Here is a 22,578-nt window from a genome sequence, read left to right as displayed (position 1 = left end):
AAGTATATATACTTATTTATACAGTCTATGGTTTTACACAAATTCTACACAAATCAAACAGGCTTCCTTTGCAAGTCTGGCTTTGGCACATTTCTCTCATAAAATCAATTCCATATTGAATATTGAGTCGTTATAAGTGTAATTGAAATGTTTTATGCATAAAGTAGCTCATTTTTGATTCACCATATTCATTTTATTAAATTATTATCTTTAAATAACAAGTTGTATTACACAGTTATATAGCAGTTATTTATTTTGTTTTGTGACCGCTATCACATCATGTCATGAGAATGTGTGAGAACATGTTGTGACCACAGGTAAATCAGAAACGCCCTCACGTGCGCAGACTTTCAGAGCGCGAGCCTCGCCTTCTGCAGTTTACAACAAGAGGAACAAACGCGCTGGTGGTGTCCCGGGGCAGCTGTGGCTTTCCACAACAGAATATGTCAAAATGAATGAACTGCACTAAAATAAGCAGCTTCTTAAAGGCACATTATAAGAAGACCAACACTTTATCATTAGCCTATTTTAGTGGCATTTTATTATGTAGCATTACAGTGGCATTTTATTATGTAGTCCACAGCACTAAACCATTCATTTTGAGTCGCCAAACAGTGTCATGTGAGAGTCATCCAGCAGAGGGCACCCCTGTGTCTCCAGTGATTGCAGAAGACAATGTCCACGGAAATATCCTGTGCCATGAGGAGGACTTCAGACAGAGCAGTGCGTACAGCCTATAGGTTCAGCTCTGTACTCTGAGAGCAGTACATCCAACCCGCAGCGCCGACAGATCCGTGTGAGTACCTCTCAAAAGCAGGAGGAAAAGACTCAGTTTACTCTATAAATCAGAGATGTTGTAGCGTAGATGTGGCATAATGACAAATCGAGTTGATCTTGTTTGTTTCAGTGGGCAGGGCAAGTCAACAAGTTCCTAAAACTAAAAAGATTACCTCAGGCAACCTCTGGGGTTATCCAGACTATGTTTCTGCAGTTTCTAAAAAAGACATATAGGCTCTGTACAGGCTACTGTTAGAGTTGGGTCTGTCTATGTTTATTGGAGAGTAAATGTTGATCTGGTGGAAAGCAGGTTAGAGTTGGTTTCGCCCTAAGGTTGTTCAATCGAACTAACATAAGACAACCAAAAGCAAATTCACATTACTAATCTGATACTTCAAAGCCCAGGACTACTGTGAAAGAACAACTGTATTGAACACTTAGTCCTGTGCACGTTGTGAGTCATATTTCCCTATAAAAGCTCATATATTTATCATATTACTAATATAGTTCTGCCAAAGTCTTTATTAAACTGCTGGAATTCAACAGATCTATTGAAAATAGGTGAAAATCTATGAATTCGATGTTAAAAAAAAGTTGTTCTAAAATATTTTTTAGATGAGTCAGTGTGAGTATAAAATCTAGGGACTAGTGTCCCTCAGTAGCTGGATCTGATTAAATTAAAAATTTAATTGGACATTTGTGTTGGGCAAGTTAAACAAATGAGGATATGATATTCTCAAACATTTACACAATTGTGTAAACAGAAGAGCCATATACAGCTAGTGAAATTACATTTACAGCGACTCCAATGAGTAGACTGAGTGAGATGGATATAAACAAAAACTATACTTAAAAAAAGTGTTGTCCATTTGGGTCCTCAGTGGAGTCCCTTGGCTAGACTGCTGCAATAATATTTGTAACATTGGATTAATAGTCCTTTGCAATAGCAGGCAATATGTTATGTTGAGTGAACACATAATTCAAAACAAGTAAATCTCTTTGTGCATCAGAAAGATGTTCCTGTACATAGTTGGACTGGTGGCCCTGTTCCTGATCTACCGCTGGCTGAAGGAGCTGAAAAGAGTGCCAAACAAAGGAGACAAATATGTGTACATCACGGGCTGCGACAGTGGCTTTGGGAACCGCCTGGCTCATCACCTGGACACTCTGGGATACTGCATTATTGCTGGCTGCTACACTGAAAAGGGAGAGGATGAGCTGAGGAAGACCACCTCCGACCGGCTGACCACGCTCCACGTGGACGTCACTGACACTGCAAGCGTCGCCAAGGCAGCAGAGATGATCAAGACTCTGGTGGGAAATAAGGGTAGGATGAGCAAGTGTATCTGTGTAGACGCTCCAGACAAATGAATATGTGACTAAAAGGTGAAATGAATGGGTGACCAGAAATAGGTCACAGAGCAGTTTATAAGTGTGACAGTAGTTTTTGTGCACACATTGAATTCTGTATCTTTGCATAAGATAGATTACATATAAGTGTTGTTTTGCAGTTTTTATTATTCAAATAGAGATGATCTACAATTTTGTTATTGAACATCTAAAATAAATTTTAATCCACAGTTAATTTTAATGTGACCAAATGTAAAAATCAACCAAATGATATGATTATTATGTAGATGAGCTTTTATATCTTCAATTAGTTTTGTTTTAAAGTGAAAATTGTCAGACAAAAGACTGATGTTTCCAAACCACTGAACAATTCTAAGAGAAACGTATGGATTGTGTAATCTGTCATTTATTTACAGGACTGTGGGCTTTGGTGAACAACGCGGGTATCTCTGTTCCATCAGCACCCACTGATTGGCTCACCATAGAGGACTACAGGGGCATGCTGGCTGTCAACCTGGACGGGGTCATTAGTGCCACTCTGAGCGTCCTCCCACTTATAAAGAAGGCCAGAGGTCGAGTGGTGAATGTGGCCAGTGTCTTCGGGCGCATTAGTCCATTTGGGGGTCCCTACTGCATCTCCAAATATGGAGTGGAGGCTTTCAATGACAGTCTAAGGTGAGGACACTTATTACATGACTCTAAATTTAGTGTGAGCAAATGCTCTTATTATGGGGGGGCATCAAAAGAGGGGCGGACCAGGATGATGAAGATGTGTACTAGTATTCAAGTCTTCTTACTGCTCAGCATCCGAGTCCATTCCATAGACTTTGGGCTGTTGTGAGAGTTTTTATTATAAGCCTCAGTCAGGAATGAAAAAATCAAGTAGTAAACAAGAGTGGACATGTCAGTGACCAATACTGAACATTAGATTAATCACCTCTAATTTTAAGAGAAGACCCCGAGAAAAAGTATGAAAGACAACTCAGCAGCACCACCTAATTCACTGTGTCTTGCAGAATAAACATGGCGCCATTTGGGGTCAAGGTGTGCTGTCTTGAACCAGGATTCTTCCAAACTAATGTGACAAACACAGAACTGATCCAAAGTAACTTAAAGATGCTTTGGGACAGAGTACCTCAAGATGTTAAGGATGACTACGGACATGATTTCTGCGATAAAAGTAAGTAATTTGAACATTCATGGCTTTATTTAGGCAGGATACTCTGGTAGTGTTTGTATTTGCCATCACAAATGACAGAGCTCTATATATTTACCTTTAGCTAATTCATTTATTAATTACTTTTATTAATTCCCCCCCCCCCCCCCCAAAAAAAAAAACAAAACAAACAAAAACAAAACCCTCATCTTAGCACTCCTCACATCCTCAAAGAGAGCGACAATGCAAACACTGAAATTTAAAACACAGAAAAAATGTATTATATGCTTCGTGTAATTGTATTTATTTCCATACAGTGGTTGCAGAAATGAAGGTTCGATTTTCTCAGCTCACTGACGGAGATCTGATGAAAGTGGTTAACTGTATGGAGCACGCCATCTCAGCTGTCTATCCCCGAAAGCGCTACTCTCCAGGATATGATGCCAAGCTGGTGTGGCTGCCTCTGTCCTACATGCCTACCTGGCTGGCAGACTGGTGGTTCCACAGAAATGGCATCAGGCTCAAAATCCAGTCAGCACAATAAAACATGTCAAATGATAATTTACAACAAAAAACATGCTAATTATGGCATACTTGCTTGCCATACTTATTCCTCAACAAAGAATTTCTGAGCATGCCTTAACCTCTGTTTCCCTCACTGCAAGAGTGGACATGTTTACTGCCGCCGCATATACAAAGCCTGATGACATTTATTCCCACTCTCATAAAAATTCTCCAAAATGTGTAATAGTTTGTTGCTCCTTTCTCCTGCTGATTAAATTTATGATAGGTATTGTCTAGAAATTCTTCGGTTTATGTTGATTTAATTGGTTGTGGTTAAGTTTGTTTCACCAAAAGATTGAATAGACTGTGTGAAATAACTTTGAGTATCAGTAACAAAATCTTATTACATTTTCTCCAAGTAGTTTTCTGAAGACAATAGTACTGTGAACTGCAATTTTTATAGCCCTGTTTGCGGGATCAAACATTTATAATAATGCGTTACAATAAAACATATTATCAAACCTCCATCGTTCCGTATTGCTGTGTTTTGATCACATTGTAGGGCTTGTCTTAACCTCACGACAAGAGGTAACAGGTTTACTGCCTCCTTGTATTTATTCATTTATTCACCCTGTTCACACTCTGAGGGGAAATCAGCCAAAAGGCACAGACACTTATCAGAGAAGTCTTGTGTAGTCAATTACATAACTATCCATAGTGGTGGACCTTGGCACCAAATAAACAGAAGAAAACTTAGCTGACTCCACAAAGAAGCACTTTGTCCAAACCACTGGATTGCAAATTTGTTCTCATTGCGTGCAGATCAAAATACATCAAAAGTGGTAAGTGACAATATTATTATTATATTAAGTTCTAAACGTTTGGAGAAATATATAGAGTGAGACAGTATACAAATAATAAGTCTTGCTTTGTGTTGTCACTTTTATTTGCTATGATGCCACCTGCTGGATTTTGAAACATTTGTGTAATGACAAATTCTGACTGCTGTGTTTTTTTCTTCACCAGGTTTTTTCAATGGATTTGTTAGAGGTGAGTGTTTTTTTTTTAGTGTTACTTCCTGTTCCATCTTTAAATTTAAACTTGTCAACTCTTAATAACAAATTGTTCATGGCTGCTATAATCAGATCAGTTGACATCTCTAAGGGACATTTGGTTATGACTATTTCATGCAGTTTCACCTGTAAAAAAACATATTTTAAGCGTATTAGACAAATGGTAAATAAGGTCTGTATCTGATATGACTGGCTCTACTTGTCTAATATTTACACACAAAGATAAGAGTGGAAAACTTAATGAGAGGTCACTAGAGTCCATTCAAATACAGACAAAATACAGCAAATACATGACAACTACAGCATTTAGCCTGTAGCCTATACAGAAGAAAACGTGTAAAATGTTTATTTACTAAATTTAAGTGTATATTTATATATTGAATGTCTTTCCCTACACTTCACTCCCGGCTCATGGTCCTAACTGTCCAGAAATATGACCTTGAATATAATATCAATATCTATCAACAGTATTTTAAAACATATAGGACTTACTGATTTCTTTCTTGGCGGAGCATTTGTGTAGATGTTGTGGCAAAACAAACTTCTAAACTTTCTAAACTGTTATGTATAAGCTTAACCACGTCCCCTATTGAGTTTCATATTGTTACAGCTGTTTTTCTATTTGTCAAATGTCCTTTATGTGATAGTATCCCAGTTTCACTTTACTGATTTGTACCATTCTCTCATGTTTGTTTATGTTTATATTTTCAATCAGATAATCCAGTCTCATCTGCTGCTGTCCTCCTTTGCTTCCCTGGCCACCGCCTTCTTAATCTTGCGCTTCATCCGAGACTCCTTCAAAGTAGACCAATTTGGCTGGAGACATGTGCTGATCACAGGCTGCGACAGTGGCTTTGGGAACCTCCTGGCCCGGCAGCTGGACGCTAAGGGCATTCCCGTCATCGCTGGCTGCCTCACAGAGAAGGGAGCGTCAGATTTGTCTGCCTCTACCTCCTCCAGACTCAAGACGGTGCTGCTGAATGTTGCAGACAGCGCGAGCATCAAAAAGGCAGTGGAGTTTGTGAGAGCAGAGGTCGGACAGAAAGGTGAGGTGGGCGGGGACTTGGGGAGAGGGGGTGGTGGATGAACTGCAGGGGGGTACTCACTCCGATAGGGTGCCAGTCCGAGTGAAGCACTGTTAAGATAAAGGCAACGCTGGACCACCCCATCACCGACACATCATCCTCCTACTGATTCAAGAGCATACCTCATTTATTACAGAAAGGTTCGGTTCCCAGAGGCCGCAATTTACATGTGAGAATTTGTTTTGTGTCATGTGGGATTAACATGGTTTCTTATTTTGACAGTAAAGGAGATACCAGATTTTCCTGGCATAAATTTGTAGTGCTCACAGAAATAATTCAAAGCTACTTTAACAAATCATTTCACAAAGAGAACATTTTACATAACACTACACTGGGAGAAGAGACTGTTGAAAATGGCTCGAAATTGGCCTGACCGTGGGAATCATTTGTAAATCTATGCAACCTATAGGCTTTGAATTTCATTTAATTAATTTAAGTCATCACAATCAAACAACATATTTCACTTACATTGGTTGTCCTCATTCATTACCATATGAGCTCGCTGCAATCCACTTTTCGACCATTGACTCGACCCATCATATGGGAAGCACTGGAATGAAACTTATGAACTTATTTTACTTAATGGTTTGCGTTTGGCTTTCCTTAATAACATAACTTAAGGTTATTGTAATGCAAATTCAGCAGAAGGACAATAAATATCTATAAAATCGATAAAAAGTACTGAGCAGAGTATACACAATTCCTTAAGTATTTGTCAGTAACTGAAGTAGTACATTAACTGGCCACAAGGGGGGGCCTTAACCTAAATGTTTCTCCCTACCCCAGGACACCTTTGGCTACAATAGCAATTTACTAACACAGAATATCAGAAGATCCCTCAAATCCTGGGATTTTGCACTGAATATGGACTTAATGAATAATACATTTTTAAGCATTTGAATATCTGAAAATGCACTTTATTAATCTAAGGCATTAACATATTTTGATTTACATAATATGCATACATTCTGTACACTTGTATTTTATATTATGTGTAATTCACAAGTTAAATGCTGTGTTTTATATTCTGTGGACAGGTCTGTGGGGTCTAGTCAATAATGCTGGCATTTCCATCCCAATTGGTCCAGTAGAGTGGATGAAGCTTGACGATTTGACCAAGATTCTGGATGTGAATCTTTTGGGTGTTATTGACGTAACTCTTCAATTTCTACCACTCCTGAAAAAGGCCAAGGGCAGAGTGGTCAATGTTGCCAGCATTTTTGGCCGACTGTCTCTCGTGGGAGGAGGATACTGTCTCTCTAAGTATGGTGTGGAGGCTTTTTCTGACAGCCTCAGGTACCCAAACTATGACTTTTAAACTATGGGGACAATACAAAAATCAGAAATAACATGTTTTGCTTTTCAGGAGAGATATGCAAGACTTTGGCATCAAAGTAAGCATTATTGAGCCAGGATTTTTCAAAACTGCTGTGACCAATGCCAAAACTATTGAAGCTGATCTAAAAAGACTGTGGACTCGCCTGCCACAAGATGTGAAGGACACCTATGGGACAACTTACATGCAAGAATGTAAGCAAAACAAATGATTAATGAGTACTAAAGTTGATCATCATTATAGGGATTATATTTATTGAATAGTTTTGTCTTCCATATCAGATGCAAAATCCCAGGACTTCTCTTTGAGGATCTTGTGCAGTGCAGATCTCTCTAAAGTGACAAACTGTATGGAGCACGCCCTGACTGCTTACTACCCCCGGACCCGATATGGAGCAGGCTGGGACGCCAAGTTCTTCTGGATTCCTCTGTCCTACCTTCCATCTTTTATGTCAGATTTTGTGGTTAAGATTCTAATTCCTATGCCCAAAAGTACATAAACAAGTGACAATGGAAGAAAATAATGCAGGAAGGTGTAAGGTTTTTCTAAAGTGATGAAAAATGAAATACATATGTACATTTTGCATGATTATGATACAATAAGTGGTACAAGTAGCAGTATAAGTTGCCTATACCTTTGAAATAGAATAAGTGTAATAATAACTGCGTTGGTAGTAGTAGTAGTAGTAGTAGTAGTAGTAGTAGTAGTCGTAGCGGATACATTCTTTTTACGTGTGTAAAGATGCCATTTTATGCAAGAATTATTTTTGAAGCGACTTCCCCGTGTAATGATGTGTACAGAAGTTCAGACGACTTTACAAAATAAGAAATTTATTTATTCAGTCTCAGCAGCAGCAATTTACAAATTGAATAATTCTGGGATGATCAGAGAGTTGTTCTCATTCAGATACAAAACAATCATTGTGAAAAACATCTAAAAATGAACCTTTAACAATGTTTTTTTTTTTTTAAACAAACATATATGTAAATTCGTTTTTATGCAAAACATATTGAAGTATTTTTGGCCAGAGTAAATGTCAATATGAACAATTACTGATTTTTAAGCCCTGATATGAGGTATATATAAACATTTAATGCAGATCTAGTTTTCTTCATGGCAACTTATATTCATAAGTACTGTACAGAATTCAGTAGAACTATTCATATAAATCTATATGAAACAGAACAAACTTACATCTTCCAATTTACAAATATACAACATATTAACAAATCTATCAGCAGCATCAGTGCAAAGATATACATAAAGTACATCAGAATAAAGGACACAAACAAAACAATAATTGGCATAAGACACATTCGAAGGCATAGTCATATAAGAAACCTCTTCATTTATAGAAACATATTTCTCTCGACAACAATTTGAGTTTTGTACACAGGCTGCATAAAAAAAATAAATTCTGTGCAAAATGTGTGTTTTTATTTGTTCCCATTGTCGAAACAAGTGTTATACGTCACTGTCCTCTTTGACCAGAGTGGCTGTGTCTTTGAAAGTGTCCTCAGTGGGAGAGAAGGTCATGGGACGATCCTTCTTCTGCAGTTTGGTTGGAGGTGAAAATGGCGACAGTTCCGAGGACTCCCTGTTGCTCTGCACAGGCTTCTCATCCTTCATCTACAACACAGACAAACAATATGTTAACAAATTTAAGACAAAATATAGTTACCGGTATATTAAACATAAATGTATAACTCCACCTCTGAATATGAAGGGTTTTCAAATGTGGTCCCTGGCCTCAGTTTTCTTTTGAATTGGCTCCACTTTGACTCCTGTAAATAAACAATAACCATGTGAGACCACAGGAGATGTACATAAGAAAAAATGCTACACTTACTAACAGCACCTTTTCAGAAGCTGCACTTTCAGCAGTCTCCACCACAGCTACACCTCGCTCCCCATGATACACAGGGTTCACAAAGTTGTTTGCCAATGGATCACTACTCACATTGACTGTGACCTGTTTGCAAGAGAGAGAATAATTTGCATTTGACTTTTTTATATGAACACATTTGTAACATTTTAACAATTTTAAAAAGCACCTGTGTTGCATGAATAACCGCTGGGTCCCCAGATACCCCTGCTGCATTGGCGTATAAAGGATTCTCAAAGGTCATTGGTTGTCTGCCTGCTTCCAGTACAAAATTATCATCCTGTGCAGAATTAGTAATGTTTTACACATTTGATAAACCATCTCACCTTAAAACACACAGGTTTATCCTCAAGCTGCTGACTGAGCAGTTGATGTTGGTTAATAAATGGTAAGCCTAACTCCTGTTTTTTAATTGAATTGCTGATGTTACATTCTAAGTTACTAATGAGGTCTTAATGGTCAAGTCCTGAACTCACCATCTGCATGGCTGTGTCAATAAATGACACACCAATACGAGTCGGCCCAAGGTCCACATTTTCACCTGAATGAAAGGTCACTCCATTCCCTGTGTCCCCAGATTTGACCAGACTGCTAAGGCTGCATTTTGGGGACAGAAACATTATTTACGTCACGGGTTTTAAAGTGTAATGCTCTTCATATTGACAGAATTAGTTAATTATGTAAAACACATACAGTCTATCATAACCCCATACCTCGGTAACTTTGGCATTGATGGGATAAAGGATCCAGTCCGTTTGTAGTTGAGGAAAACCCCAACAGCCAGAGCCCCAGTAATGATGATGATGAGGACTGCCAGTAGAACTGCCACTGCTGCAAAGTCATAAAGGTAATCATGTAAAAATAGTAACAACAGATATGTATTTTTGGGATACTCTTTACTGCTTAGCCATGCTCTTATGTATTCACTAGTATAATTTGACTTAATTTTATATGTGTCATATGTGAACACACCTGTCCCAGCTGGGGCACTTTTCACTTTCCCCATTTCGCAATAACTGCCCAAATAGTCATATGGACATCTGCAAAACATAGACAATAATCTCATCTCAAAATGCACAAACCCAAAAGAGTAAACATAAACAAAAAAGCATGACACAGTGAATGACTTTTCCTGATGACGATCACTGCAGCCAGACTCACTTGCACTTTGGAAGAGCCTCCTCATCAAAATAGCAGGTTCCACCATTCATACATCTACATGCAGGGGGCATTGTGACAGGTGCCTCAATGGCTGCAAGAGCGAAAGCCAAGCATAAACAAAACATAAAACAATAAAATAAAAACTAACAAACATGTTTCACGACACAGAATAATAAATCAAACATAGCAGCCATGCAGATATCAGGAGTAGATAAGATGCAACACAGAAAGTGATGGTGAACTAGCCAGTGATGATATACCTGCATCACAGACGTTGGAGTCAAACTGAACCGGAGAGGAGCCTTGTGGACAGCTGCAGGTGTAACCCCCAGGACGCAGAAGGCACAAGTGACTGCATACGCTTTTACATGGGTTGGTCACTGAACAAAGGGGAAAATATAAGGATAATTTCTGAAATGGGCTTTAAAGAAAACATATACTATTTTTCTGATATTAAAGTATTAAACCATAACATATGTTGATCATTATTTGACATTTTGTAAACCGTAATATTGATCTATAAACAGATTGGTTTCCTGTTCAAAACTCGAAAACTCACCTCAGTTTTAAAAATAATTGCCTAGTAAATAGAGAAAATTAAAGATACTTAGAGGGTATGAGAGTATGCAAGCCTCTAGTGCCAAACAATATAAGAATACTCAAACATGCTGGAATTAACCAAAATACAATAAGTGACGTAATAATGAAGGAACACAGTTATAACATAGTATAGTAATCCGATATTTTTTTTATTTAGCTCAGACTAGCTGACACTTTTTGTTGTTCTTGTAACTGTTTATGTGATGTTGTTAATGTAACTTCTTTTGTATGTGGCACTTGGTTGCTATGCCGACAAGTGAATGCGAAGCTTTTATTTGTCATTTACCGGGCTGTTTTGAAGACTAGTGAATGCTGTTGTTTTTTTTTTGTTTTTGCATAGGTTATGGCCAACAGTAGCCCTTGTGTTTTCTTACACCAGAACACTACAAATTAAATGCTGATAAAAGTAGATTTTTCATAATATGATCCCTTTTGAAAAACAATACTAAAAGATGTAGGAGCAACAATTTTCAAAAGGTATTACACACGATCTCCCGTCATTACCTGTGAGATTGTGCCGATGCTCCTGGTAAATGCGGACTTGTGTGAGCCAGGGGTTGATGGTTAGAACTCTGACCCTGTGACCGTTCCCAAATTTGTTCGTCCGCCACACTTCCCCCGTGTCTTTAGTGGTCCAGTACACATGGCCCTCAAAAACATCTAAACTGTATGGGTTCCCAATATCTGAAAAGAGAGAACCTAAACTGAGAAAAGTTTTATATTAACAAACACTTCGCTTGAGTGCGTAGATGTTTTTACCTCCAGACATGACAATTCTTCTATCTGTGCCATCTGGTTTCATAGATTCAATGATGTTTTCTTTTGAGTCACACCAGTAGATCCTGTTTCCATTGGTATAGTCCACAGCCAGTCCAGTGGGCCAGCCCAAGTCCTCCTCACCCACAAGCACCTCCCTGTGCTGCCCATCCATCCAAGCTGACTCAATTTTTGGACTTCTGCCTCTGTCTGTCCAGTACATCATGCTGTCTCAACAAAACAACAACATTTAGTATTCAGTGTTGGGAAGAATGTAAATCCACATAATACTAATTCTGAGTAACTGTATTCTAAAAATATATTCCAGTACAGTTACTCTTTTATCTGGTGGGATTAAGAATACCCTTAACTTTCCTAAAATTAAAGGAATACATTGCAGTATTTTGTCACACAATCTAGGCTTTAAGCTGCACAATATTAGAAGACAAATAGAAAACATCTCTTGCTTTTTGTGCAGTTTTTTCTTCTGTAATCAGTAATTAAAAACAGCTTAAAGCTGTTTTAATCCTATGACACGTTTCTACACTAATATATTGCAACTCGATGTGAAGGTATTCTAAGTAATCAGAATACAGTACTTTGATTGGACCACAGAATACATTTCAGTCTTCTCTTACTAAATAACTTTTCTTCCCATCACTGTTAATACCCCATGAAGACTAAATTATTAAAAATAGACTTAAACTACGACATACCCAAGTGATGGATTGACAACAATAGCAGCCGGCTGATCAAGATCTGTGTGGATCAACCATTTACGGTATCGCCCATCCAGCATGGCCACCTCAATGCGATTGGTCCCTGAATCTGTCCAGTAAATGTGCCTACACCATAAATACATGATGAGAAATATAAAAATCAAAACGGCAGTAGAGACGTCACTACTGTAAGAGTGTTTTACCTGCCAACCCAGTCCACAGCAATACCATCTGGGTGTGCAATGTATCTAAGATTAAGATCAACTTCTTTCACTGGATTGTTGCCGTGGTCATTGAAAGTGGTCATATAAGCCCTTTTGATAGTGCCAAACTGAGATCCCCGTCCGAGCACTGTCCAATACACCACACCTACAGTACCACAAAATATTTATTGCTTATACAGTATCTGAGTATCACATTGTTTTGTTTTCATAGACTTACTCAGGCTTTGTCCTTCTGGGTCCCACAGATAGTCCAAAGCTTGAATGTGCTCTACATTATCCACATAGTCTGAATACTGCTCACTGGACAGGTTGAAACGGCGGATTCGAACATTGTCTGGCAAGAGTAGCACTGGTGGGTTTCCTGTGAATATCATACAGTAATCAGTATCAAATGTTAATGGATCAAACCAAGCCAACACATCAATATGGTTGAACAGTTGTGAAGGCCCATGTTAGGATAATTATATCAGTCCTTACCCTGGGCAGCACACTCAGTTCCCCGAGGTTCACCAAACGACTGAAATCCTTCAGTGCAGAAACATTCATAGCTGCCTTTTGTGTTCTTACACTCTTGTGGACATGTGCCATAAATTTCACACTCATTTATATCTGTGAGAAAAACAGAAATCACATCACATTGAGTGAAGTGTCCTTCATTTTATTACAGGTGATGGTTTTGTTTTATATGGACTTGTATACATGTTTGTTTGTTTTTCTGGTTGTATTTTAAACAAGGCACCCATAAAAAACAGACCCCAGGTTCCCTTGTTTAAACAAAGATATGTTTTGAATCATTTGAGAAGAGCAATGCAAATTTAAGCCATTGTGATGATTATTATTATAGAAAAATGTGTTACCTTCACAGTTGTGTCTTTCATTTTCTTTGGGTTTATATCCTGGCCTGCAGGAACACAAAAAGCCTCCCTCTGTGAGGTCAGTGCAATTGTGTTCACAGACGTTGTCCCTGCAAGTGTGTCCACTGCCCTGGTCTAAAACAGACAAACAACAGACAGACAAACAGCTGAGAAACAAGTTTATGCCAACAGCTGGGTTTTATGTACCAGGTGTGTGTACTTACGGCAGCCCAGCTCGTCTGACTGGTCCCCACAGTCGTCATACTCATCACAGGCATACTGCAGAGGGATACACTGCCCATTGCCACATTTGTACTCTTCGTCTGAGCAAGGTCCATGTGTTGGTGTCAGGCCTACAAGTAAACAGGATATCATGTTAGATGTGTGTCAATTTGTACATGTAGTTTTAGCATTAGCTTCATAAAGACGCACAGTTTTCCTGCCTCTCATCAGAGCCATCCCCACAGTCATCCACAGAGTTGCACAGCTCATGACTATAGATGCAGCGGTTATTGTCACACCGGAAACGGAAAGGAGTGTCACACTGGACAGAGGCTAAAGGAGAAAAATACAATATGTCAAAAGTATATAGTATATAATCAACCATGTTAACTTTTTCCCATATAAAGTCATTTGTATGTATTCTCTATGAAGATATGGACTGATGTCTTTCTACATTTAACTTAAATATTTAGTTTTGGTTCTGATTTTGTGACTAATATTTTTTCCTTACAGCAAAGGTGGAGCTCCTCATCTGAACTGTCCCCACAGTCATTGTCTCCATCACATTTCCACTGAGGCTGGATGCATACATGGTTTCTGCACTCAAACAGGAACGGAGGACAGTATGTGCCATTGGGAAAACGTGTCGCTGAAAGGAAGAATTATTTGTTAAGCTATTTTATGATATAAAACTGGAGAACTAGACAGGAACATAATATAGAAATTATAATAATATACAAGTATACAGTGATTGTGCAACAGACACTAACATGGCATAAAATCAACTTACGGCATGACATTTCATCTGTATAGTCCATGCAGTCGGCATTTCCATCACATTTGAATCGTTCGGCAATGCAATGTCCACTGCCACACTGGAAATATCCAGAATGACAAGTGCGCAACTCTGCAACAGATAACACAGATAATACAAACTGTAAATACTTCTGATACGGAAACTAATATCAAAACAAGGTGCTCATTTGAAGTATCAATTTGGATAAAGACCCATTGGTAAGACAAAATTTGACCTTTATTTTTTGAATCACTGTCATCAAAATCAATATCCACTATCAAGTATTTCCCCTAGTATTAAAATATAAAAATATTTGTATTTTGCAATTTATGGAGGAAATTTTAAATCAGTGATGCAAGGGCTTTATTACCTCTTTGTTTTATGCAGCCTCTGTTACTCTAAAAACACAGGCCTGAACAAAAAGGTCCCACTCACCACAGTCTCTTTCATCTGAATTGTCCTCACAGTCGTTGTCAATGGTCACAGACCCAACGGTCGGAATGCAGCCGAAGATTGTCGCAGCGAAACTCACTCTCAGTGCAAGTGCGCGGAGCTGAGGAAAACACAAAACAACTGAGTGCTACTACTTGACCTTTAGGATGCTAGAAATTATTTTCTAAAAGTTCAATTTTGATGTTTAGAAAAATACATCTTTTTTCCAACAAGGAACAAATTGTTGTTAATTTGCTTCACACAGTATACATAAATAGACAGAATCCATTTACTATAGTATAAGGTCAATTATTTTTATTATATTTTCTTGTTTTAATGCTATTGATGTCCAAAATCCTCCAAAACATTTTAAGGATATAAAATGCACAAAAAAGAACATTTTATATTCATATACTATTCAATTTCACCTTTCTTTTAGATCTGATCTCCCCCTGCTTAGTGCTCCTAGTTGGGTGTTGCAGTAAGTAGATACGTTCATATTTCTTACATATTTTGAACTCTCACACTAATACAAGTATTATCTGCGATTAGCATGAGGTCATAACTTCCCATCATGATTTACAACCATTCCACTTTCTCCTTATAGTGTCATGATGTCAGTTTCCCTGTCCTCCCGTGCTCTCTCCCCCTCCCCTACCTGCGTGTCTGGAGCTGGGTGGAGTGCCTGACTCCTCCCGTGCACACCTGGGGTGCATCAGCCTAATCACCACCACCTGCTGCTGAGTACAAGAAGGCTTGGCAGTCTACACTCGGTGCCAGACCGTCCGCGTGTAAAACGTGAATGTTTCTTGCTAAGCTTTGTTATATGGTACTTTCCGGCAAATGCTCATTTGGATTTATGCACCCTCCAGATTCCTGCCTCTACTCGCCCAGCTCCTGCCGCCACGTTCCAGTCCCGGTATCGCTTCCAGCTCGTCTTGTCTCCTGCTCGTCTCGTCTCCTGCTCGTCTCGTCTCCTGCTCGTCTCGTCTCCTGCTCGTCTCGTCTCCTGTCCGGTCCTGGTCTCTGGTTTGTCACCCGCTCCCCGCTCTGGTCTTCGTCTGATCCGCCTGCCCTGGTACCGCACCTGCTTCTATCCCCGTCCTGGTCCTGTCCTGCCCGCCTCTACCTGCACCGCACCCGCCTGACCCGTCTCCCGCTCCCCGGTTCCTGTACCTGCTCTTGTGACCTGTTTAAAGACTGCATTTTCACCGCTGTAAATAAACACTGTTAAAACTGCTCTGGTCTGCATCCTTTGGTCCTATCCGCACCGTTACGACAGAACGGTCTGGCCACTATGGACCAAGCAGGCTCAGATCCGGACCAGACGCGCCGCCTCACGCACTCTCACCCCGAGGCGGTGCTGGGTCAGCATGAACAATCCATTCGAACTCTATTGGAGCTAAATCAGACATTGTCCCAGCAGGTGGCACAGCTTAACCACCAGGTGGCCGCGCTCCTCGTCACCCCGCCTGCTGCAGCTGGAGCGCCGCCACGCCTCCCGGAGCCGAGAGGCACGGATCCGGAGCCGTATGCTGGACAACCTCACCTCTGTCGCGGATTCCTGTTCCAGTGCGAGTTCATGTTCCAGCAATGCCCTTCTCGTTTCAGCTCGGGGGCCACCAAGATCCGATATATATGTGGATTACTCCGGGGCAGAGCTCTCCAGTGGGCAGAGGCGCGCCTAATGAAGACGTCTGTGGATAGCCTGGATTTTAATGAATTTGTGTCCACGTTTAAGCTGGTGTTTGACCACCCGCACTACCAGGACAATGCTGCCTCCCGGTTATTGACTCTCAGCCAGGGCTCCAGGACGGTAGCGGATTATTCCATTGAATTCTGGACACATGCGGCGGAGCTGGACTGGACGGACAGCGCGCTGCGGGCTGTGTTTGTGCGGGGCCTGAACGAGACTTTGAAAGATGAATTGGTTTCCCGGGACGAACCCCCCGACCTGCGGAGCCTCATCTCCCTCACTCACCGTATTGACAACCGGCTACGGGCTCGTCGCCGAGAGAGACGCCGGTCACCGGTCCCGCCGGAGCCACGCGCTGCCCCGCCCCCGCCAGATGAGCCCATGCAACTCGACAGGACCCTTGTGTCGGCCGAGGAGCGTCAACGGAGGCGTCGCCTGGCCGGGGCTTGCCTCTACTGCGGTGAGCGCGGACATTATGTGGTCACTTGCCCAGTTCGGCCAAAAGGGGGGGCCCACCAGTAGCGCTGGGAGTACTGGTGGGCGAGCAACACATCCTGGACTCTACTAATAGACTGCGGCTCAGCGCCACCCTGTGCGTTCGCACAGAGACTTTATGCGTTTCCGCCCTTATCGACTCCGGGGCTGAGAAGGACTTTATTGATGCCCAAGTCGCGGAGCAGCTCGGGGTCTACCTGGAGCCCCTCGAACGCCCCTTAAATGCCCAGGGGCTCAATGGACGTTTTCTGGGGCACATCACCCACATCACAGAACCTGTCACCGTGATTCTGTCCGGCAACCACCAAGAGAACCGTCAGTTTCATGTCCTGTCCTCCTCCGCTTCTCCTCTGGTCCTTGGTTACCCCTGGCTACGCGCCCACAACCCTGTTTTCGATTGGGCCAGGGGCGGAGTTTCGGGCTGGAGTCCCGATTGCCACGCCAAGTGCCTTCGGTCCGCCCTCCCTCCGGCCGGGAGGTCCGTTCCTGTCGCTGATCCGTCCCCAGACACCCCCAATCTGTCCTCGGTGCCTGCTGAATATCACGACCTGGGGGAGGTTTTTAGCAAGAGCAAGGCCCTCTCTTTACCGCCCCACCGTCCATATGACTGCGCCATTGACCTCCTGCCGGGTGCCCCACTACCATCTAGCAGGCTATATAACCTGTCTAAACCTGAACGCGAGTCAATGGAGGACTATATCCGTGGGTCCCTGGCTGCCGGAATCATCCGCCCGTCCACTTCACCCGTGGGAGCGGGGTTCTTCTTTGTGGCTAAGAAGGACAAATCCCTGCGGCCTTGCATTGATTACCGGGGTCTGAACAATATAACCGTAAAGAATAAATACCCGCTTCCCTTACTGGACTCGGCATTTACGCCCCTCCACGGTGCGACCATCTTCTCAAAGTTGGATTTGCGGAATGCGTACCACCTGGTGCGCATCAGGGAGGGAGACGAATGGAAGACGGCCTTCAAGACACCCCTGGGACATTTCGAATACTTGGTTATGCCCTTCGGTCTCACCAACGCCCCTGCCGTATTCCAAGCCCTCATCAACGATGTGCTCCGTGATTTCCTTAACCGATTCGTCTTTGTTTACTTGGATGACATCTTGATTTTCTCGCGGTCCCCCCAGGAGCATCATCAGCACGTTCGCCAGGTTCTCCAGCGCCTCCTCGAGAATAAACTGTTCGTGAAAGCTGAGAAATGCGAGTTTCACGCAGAGGAGGTCAGCTTTTTGGGCTTCATTGTGGGGCGGGGCCAAGTAAGAGCTGATCCTGAAAAGATCCAGGCTGTCACTGAGTGGCCCGTTCCTACCAGCCGGAGACAGCTCCAGAGATTTATCGGCTTTGCCAATTTTTATAGACGTTTCATCCGGGATTTTAGTAGGGTTATCTCGCCCTTAACTAAACTCACCTCTCCTGCTTTGCCGTTTGCCTGGTCTCCTGAGGCGCAGACAGCCTTCGAGAAGCTTAAGAGACTATTTACCTCCGCTCCCATCCTGCACCAGCCCGACCCTTCACGGCAATTCATCGTGGAGGTCGACGCCTCCGACTCGGGAGTGGGGGCCGTGCTTTCGCAGAGGTTCGACCCCCACAACCGCCTCTGTCCCTGCGCCTTCTTTTCCCGGCGATTGTCCTCGGCCGAGGTCAATTATGATGTGGGGGATCGGGAGCTCCTTGCCGTAAAGCTGGCCTTGGAGGAGTGGCGCCACTGGCTCGAAGGGGCGGAGCAACCATTCATCGTCTGGACCGACCATAAAAACTTGGAGTACATCCAGTCCGCCAGGCGCCTCAATCCCCGTCAAGCTCGTTGGTCCCTCTTCTTCAGCCGCTTCAACTTTCTCCTCACCTACCGCCCCGGATCTCGGAACGTCAAACCAGATGCCCTCTCCCGCCAGTTCGCCCTGGAGGATAGCCCGGTCACCGCAGAAACAATTATCCCTTCCTCGTGTGTGGTGGCCGCGGTCCATTGGGATATCGAGGACACCGTCCGAGAGGCCCAGACCAACGACCCCGACCCAGGTAACGGCCCTCCAGATAAACTGTTTGTTCCCGATTCTGTCCGGTCTCAGGTGCTCCAGTGGGTCCATGCCTCCCGTTTCGCCTGCCATCCTGGTGCCGGTCGCTCTCTCTCCCTCCTCAGGAGACGCTTCTGGTGGCCCACGATGGACACAGACACCCGGGCTTATGTCGCCGCCTGCCAGGTATGTGCTCGGGCCAAGGCCTCCCACTCACCCCCTTCTGGTCTCTTGCATCCTCTCCCAGTTCCTCGTCGCCCTTGGTCCCACATCGCCTTGGACTTCGTGACGGGCCTTCCCCCTTCCCAGGGGAACACGGTGGTTCTCACCATTGTGGACCGCTTCTCCAAGGCCGCCCATTTCGTTGCCCTGCCTAAGCTCCCCACAGCCAAAGAAACTGCCGACCAGCTGACCAGTCATGTCTTCCGACTCCACGGCATCCCGGTGGACATCGTGTCCGACAGAGGGACCCAATTCACCTCTCAGGTATGGCGGTCTTTCTGCGACAGTTTGGGGGCCACGGTTAGCCTCACGTCCGGGTTCCATCCACAATCTAATGGGCAGACGGAGCGGGCCAACCAAGACCTGGAGTCGGCCCTACGGTGCACAGCCTCCGCCAACCCCGCGACCTGGAGTACTCACCTACCCTGGATAGAGTACGCTCACAACTCCCTCGTGAGTTCCGCCACTGGTATGTCCCCCTTCGAGGCATCGCTGGGATATCAACCCCCTCTCTTTCCCACGGAGGAGAGGGACCTCGCCGTCCCGTCTGTTCAGCGCCATCTCCAGCGCTGTCGCCGGATCTGGAAGAAGGCCAGGGCGGCCCTTCTTCGGGCTGGAGCGCGCACTAAGGCGACGGCCGATCGCCACCGTGTCCCGGCGCCCGTATACCAACCTGGCCAGATGGTTTGGCTCTCCGCCAAGACGGTCCCGCTGAAGACGGACTCCCGTAAGCTGTCCCCCCGATTCCTGGGACCGTTTAAGATCATGAGGATCATAAATCCATCGGCGGTGCGCCTCCAGTTACCCCCGTCTCTCCGGATTCATCCGACCTTTCACGTCTCCCAGGTTAAACCAGTCCGGACCAGCGACCTGTGCCCTCCGGCCGATCCCCCACCGCCCGCCCGAGTCATTGACGGCCACCCGGCGTTCACCGTCCGCCGCCTGATTGACGTTCGTCGCCGTGGTAGGGGCCTCCAGTACCTCGTCGATTGGGAGGGTTACGGTCCGGAGGAGCGATCCTGGGTGCCCAGGGCACGCATTCTGGACCCCGACATGGTGAGAGACTTCCACCGCGCTCATCCTGACAAGCCTGGGGGTCCACCAGGAGGTGGACCTTAGGGGGGGGGTACTGTCATGATGTCAGTTTCCCTGTCCTCCCGTGCTCTCTCCCCCTCCCCTACCTGCGTGTCTGGAGCTGGGTGGAGTGCCTGACTCCTCCCGTGCACACCTGGGGTGCATCAGCCTAATCACCACCACCTGCTGCTGAGTACAAGAAGGCTTGGCAGTCTACACTCGGTGCCAGACCGTCCGCGTGTAAAACGTGAATGTTTCTTGCTAAGCTTTGTTATATGGTACTTTCCGGCAAATGCTCATTTGGATTTATGCACCCTCCAGATTCCTGCCTCTACTCGCCCAGCTCCTGCCGCCACGTTCCAGTCCCGGTATCGCTTCCAGCTCGTCTTGTCTCCTGCTCGTCTCGTCTCCTGCTCGTCTCGTCTCCTGCTCGTCTCGTCTCCTGCTCGTCTCGTCTCCTGTCCGGTCCTGGTCTCTGGTTTGTCACCCGCTCCCCGCTCTGGTCTTCGTCTGATCCGCCTGCCCTGGTACCGCACCTGCTTCTATCCCCGTCCTGGTCCTGTCCTGCCCGCCTCTACCTGCACCGCACCCGCCTGACCCGTCTCCCGCTCCCCGGTTCCTGTACCTGCTCTTGTGACCTGTTTAAAGACTGCATTTTCACCGCTGTAAATAAACACTGTTAAAACTGCTCTGGTCTGCATCCTTTGGTCCTATCCGCACCGTTACGACATATAGAAACTAAATGATCCTTTTAAATGGCATGTTCTCAGACTTGTTTAAATTCTTTGGGCCAAAAGGTGACAGACTCCCTCACTCCTAGTTTCTGAAGCACTGAGGACAGGCTGTTTCTGGCAGCTGATAAGGCACTCCACTGTCCACCAAGTGTTGAGGCTCTTACAAAACCTCCTATATCTGATAAAGTCATAGCAGGTCTATCCTTCACCATGAGTACTCCTTTTTAACAATACACAAGTCCACATCAAAATCCCACTCTAAATCTACTTACATATACTTACATTATATCAACATATGTCTATAATCTGTTTAATGTATTTCATCTTGTTTTTGAGGTAAGCTGTCATCTCCTACCAAGTTAAAGTAAAATAAATTATCAAAGGATCAGGTCAGGCACTGGAAGAAGCACTCACTGCAGCTGCGCTCGTCAGAGTTGTCCCCACAGTCGTCATCTCCATCGCACTTCCACCTCAGGGGAATGCAGCGATGGTTGTCACAGCGAAAGTCTCCACTGGGGTCACAGGTCAGGTCATCTGAGAAAAAGAAGACATCAAAAAGAAGGAAGTATTGTCATTTGAGACAATATTTCAAATGATTATGTAATGTTAATGTTATGAGACACTTTTCCTATTTAGTCTAGATTCTTATATCAACCTCAAGAATTATGAGTGAAAGGTGCATCAACCAATCAGAAAACATACAATGTTAATCAAAGGTGAGAGAAGTGAGTTCTGGATGGTATATTGGGAATATTTTACACGCAATATGTTCAGCATTCAAATAAAAAAATACATATAATTGGTTCAACACCAAACATAAGGAGCTATAAATGCTATGAGGTTGGATCATCCTTCTTTTGAAAAGAAAGTAAAAAAGTCTGGCTCACCAGGATAGATAGAACAGTTACTTTTCAGAAATAAAGCAGAAATAAAATAGTTAATGTATAACAGTGTCATTAAGGGCTTTTCAAATAATATTAGAGCAACCAAGGCAACCACTGACTCATTCACATACACTTGATACACCAGTGTGTAAGAAGAATGGTCAAGTGTCTTGCCCAAACACACAAAGACAGTATAGACTAATATAAACAGGTATTCAAACATCGTTCAGTAGTAAGGAAATTGGGTGGATTGGGGGATATTTCAATAATGATGAAAATGTCAGGCATCTTGCTTTTTAATTAAAGTGTAATCATGAGAGAGGGAGTAAAGCAGCATGCCTAAGACAGATGGGTGACCTCCTTCTCCTGCACTATTCAGTGCACAGGATAAGAGCTCATGGCTGAGAAGCGCAGACGGGAGAGGAGCGGAGGAGAGCTGTCTCTACCACACGGTGCTGGGGGTCAGAGATAGAGCGGTGTTAGCCAGTCCACCTGGCCCATCTGCTGCATTCTTACAGGAAGATT

The 22,578-nt window shown here is 43.6% G+C and overlaps 3 protein-coding genes across 3 annotated transcripts in view; 2 read left to right on the top strand and 1 right to left on the bottom strand.

Moving 5' to 3' along the window:
* Positions 1–650: 650 nt before the first annotated feature.
* dhrs9 (dehydrogenase/reductase (SDR family) member 9) lies at positions 651–4,317 on the top strand. The gene is made up of 5 exons (XM_033986566.2): positions 651–796; positions 1,788–2,104; positions 2,544–2,802; positions 3,144–3,307; positions 3,601–4,317. Exons 2-5 carry the CDS (start codon positions 1,792–1,794, stop codon positions 3,825–3,827), a joined length of 963 nt encoding a protein of 320 aa, XP_033842457.1. The 5' UTR covers positions 651–796; positions 1,788–1,791; the 3' UTR covers positions 3,828–4,317.
* Positions 4,318–4,446: 129 nt separating this feature from the next.
* On the top strand, positions 4,447–8,479 carry rdh1 (retinol dehydrogenase 1). Its single transcript, XM_055230762.1, has 6 exons — positions 4,447–4,629; positions 4,814–4,837; positions 5,576–5,906; positions 6,983–7,241; positions 7,312–7,475; positions 7,563–8,479. The coding sequence occupies exons 2-6, from the start codon at positions 4,823–4,825 to the stop codon at positions 7,778–7,780; spliced, it is 987 nt and encodes a 328-aa protein (XP_055086737.1). The 5' UTR covers positions 4,447–4,629; positions 4,814–4,822; the 3' UTR covers positions 7,781–8,479.
* Positions 8,480–8,696: 217 nt separating this feature from the next.
* Positions 8,697–22,578, bottom strand: part of lrp2a (low density lipoprotein receptor-related protein 2a) — a 41,678-nt gene continuing 27,796 nt past the window's right edge. The window contains 23 exon segments of the mRNA XM_055230759.1: positions 8,697–8,910; positions 8,994–9,065; positions 9,131–9,253; positions 9,336–9,446; positions 9,643–9,763; positions 9,880–9,997; positions 10,139–10,206; positions 10,328–10,418; positions 10,588–10,707; positions 11,432–11,611; positions 11,687–11,910; positions 12,400–12,528; positions 12,606–12,771; positions 12,844–12,987; positions 13,104–13,235; positions 13,484–13,615; positions 13,705–13,833; positions 13,913–14,035; positions 14,214–14,351; positions 14,493–14,609; positions 14,934–14,973; positions 14,975–15,051; positions 21,584–21,703. Coding sequence (XP_055086734.1) covers positions 8,746–8,910; positions 8,994–9,065; positions 9,131–9,253; positions 9,336–9,446; positions 9,643–9,763; positions 9,880–9,997; positions 10,139–10,206; positions 10,328–10,418; positions 10,588–10,707; positions 11,432–11,611; positions 11,687–11,910; positions 12,400–12,528; positions 12,606–12,771; positions 12,844–12,987; positions 13,104–13,235; positions 13,484–13,615; positions 13,705–13,833; positions 13,913–14,035; positions 14,214–14,351; positions 14,493–14,609; positions 14,934–14,973; positions 14,975–15,051; positions 21,584–21,703 — 2,840 coding nt within the window. The 3' untranslated portion in view covers positions 8,697–8,745.

The sequence above is a fragment of the Periophthalmus magnuspinnatus genome, chromosome 21 (genome assembly GCF_009829125.3).
Source record: "Periophthalmus magnuspinnatus isolate fPerMag1 chromosome 21, fPerMag1.2.pri, whole genome shotgun sequence".
Lineage (NCBI taxonomy): Eukaryota > Metazoa > Chordata > Actinopteri > Gobiiformes > Gobiidae > Periophthalmus > Periophthalmus magnuspinnatus.
This window is presented reverse-complemented; position numbering and strand designations above follow the sequence as displayed.

What these genes read in the sequence shown, in the direction of transcription:
- dhrs9 (XM_033986566.2), top strand. Translation starts at nt 1,792, where the DNA reads ATGTTCCTGTACATAGTTGGACTGGTGGCCCTGTTCCTGATCTACCGC. An exon ending in GACTCTGGTGGGAAATAAGG is followed by an intron (nt 2,105 to 2,543) that starts GTAGGATGAGCA and finishes ATTTATTTACAG; the next exon opens with GACTGTGGGCTTTGGTGAAC. An exon ending in GCTTTCAATGACAGTCTAAG is followed by an intron (nt 2,803 to 3,143) that starts GTGAGGACACTT and finishes TGTGTCTTGCAG; the next exon opens with AATAAACATGGCGCCATTTG.
- rdh1 (XM_055230762.1), top strand. An exon ending in AGCAGAGGTCGGACAGAAAG is followed by an intron (nt 5,907 to 6,982) that starts GTGAGGTGGGCG and finishes TTCTGTGGACAG; the next exon opens with GTCTGTGGGGTCTAGTCAAT. An exon ending in GACAACTTACATGCAAGAAT is followed by an intron (nt 7,476 to 7,562) that starts GTAAGCAAAACA and finishes CTTCCATATCAG; the next exon opens with ATGCAAAATCCCAGGACTTC.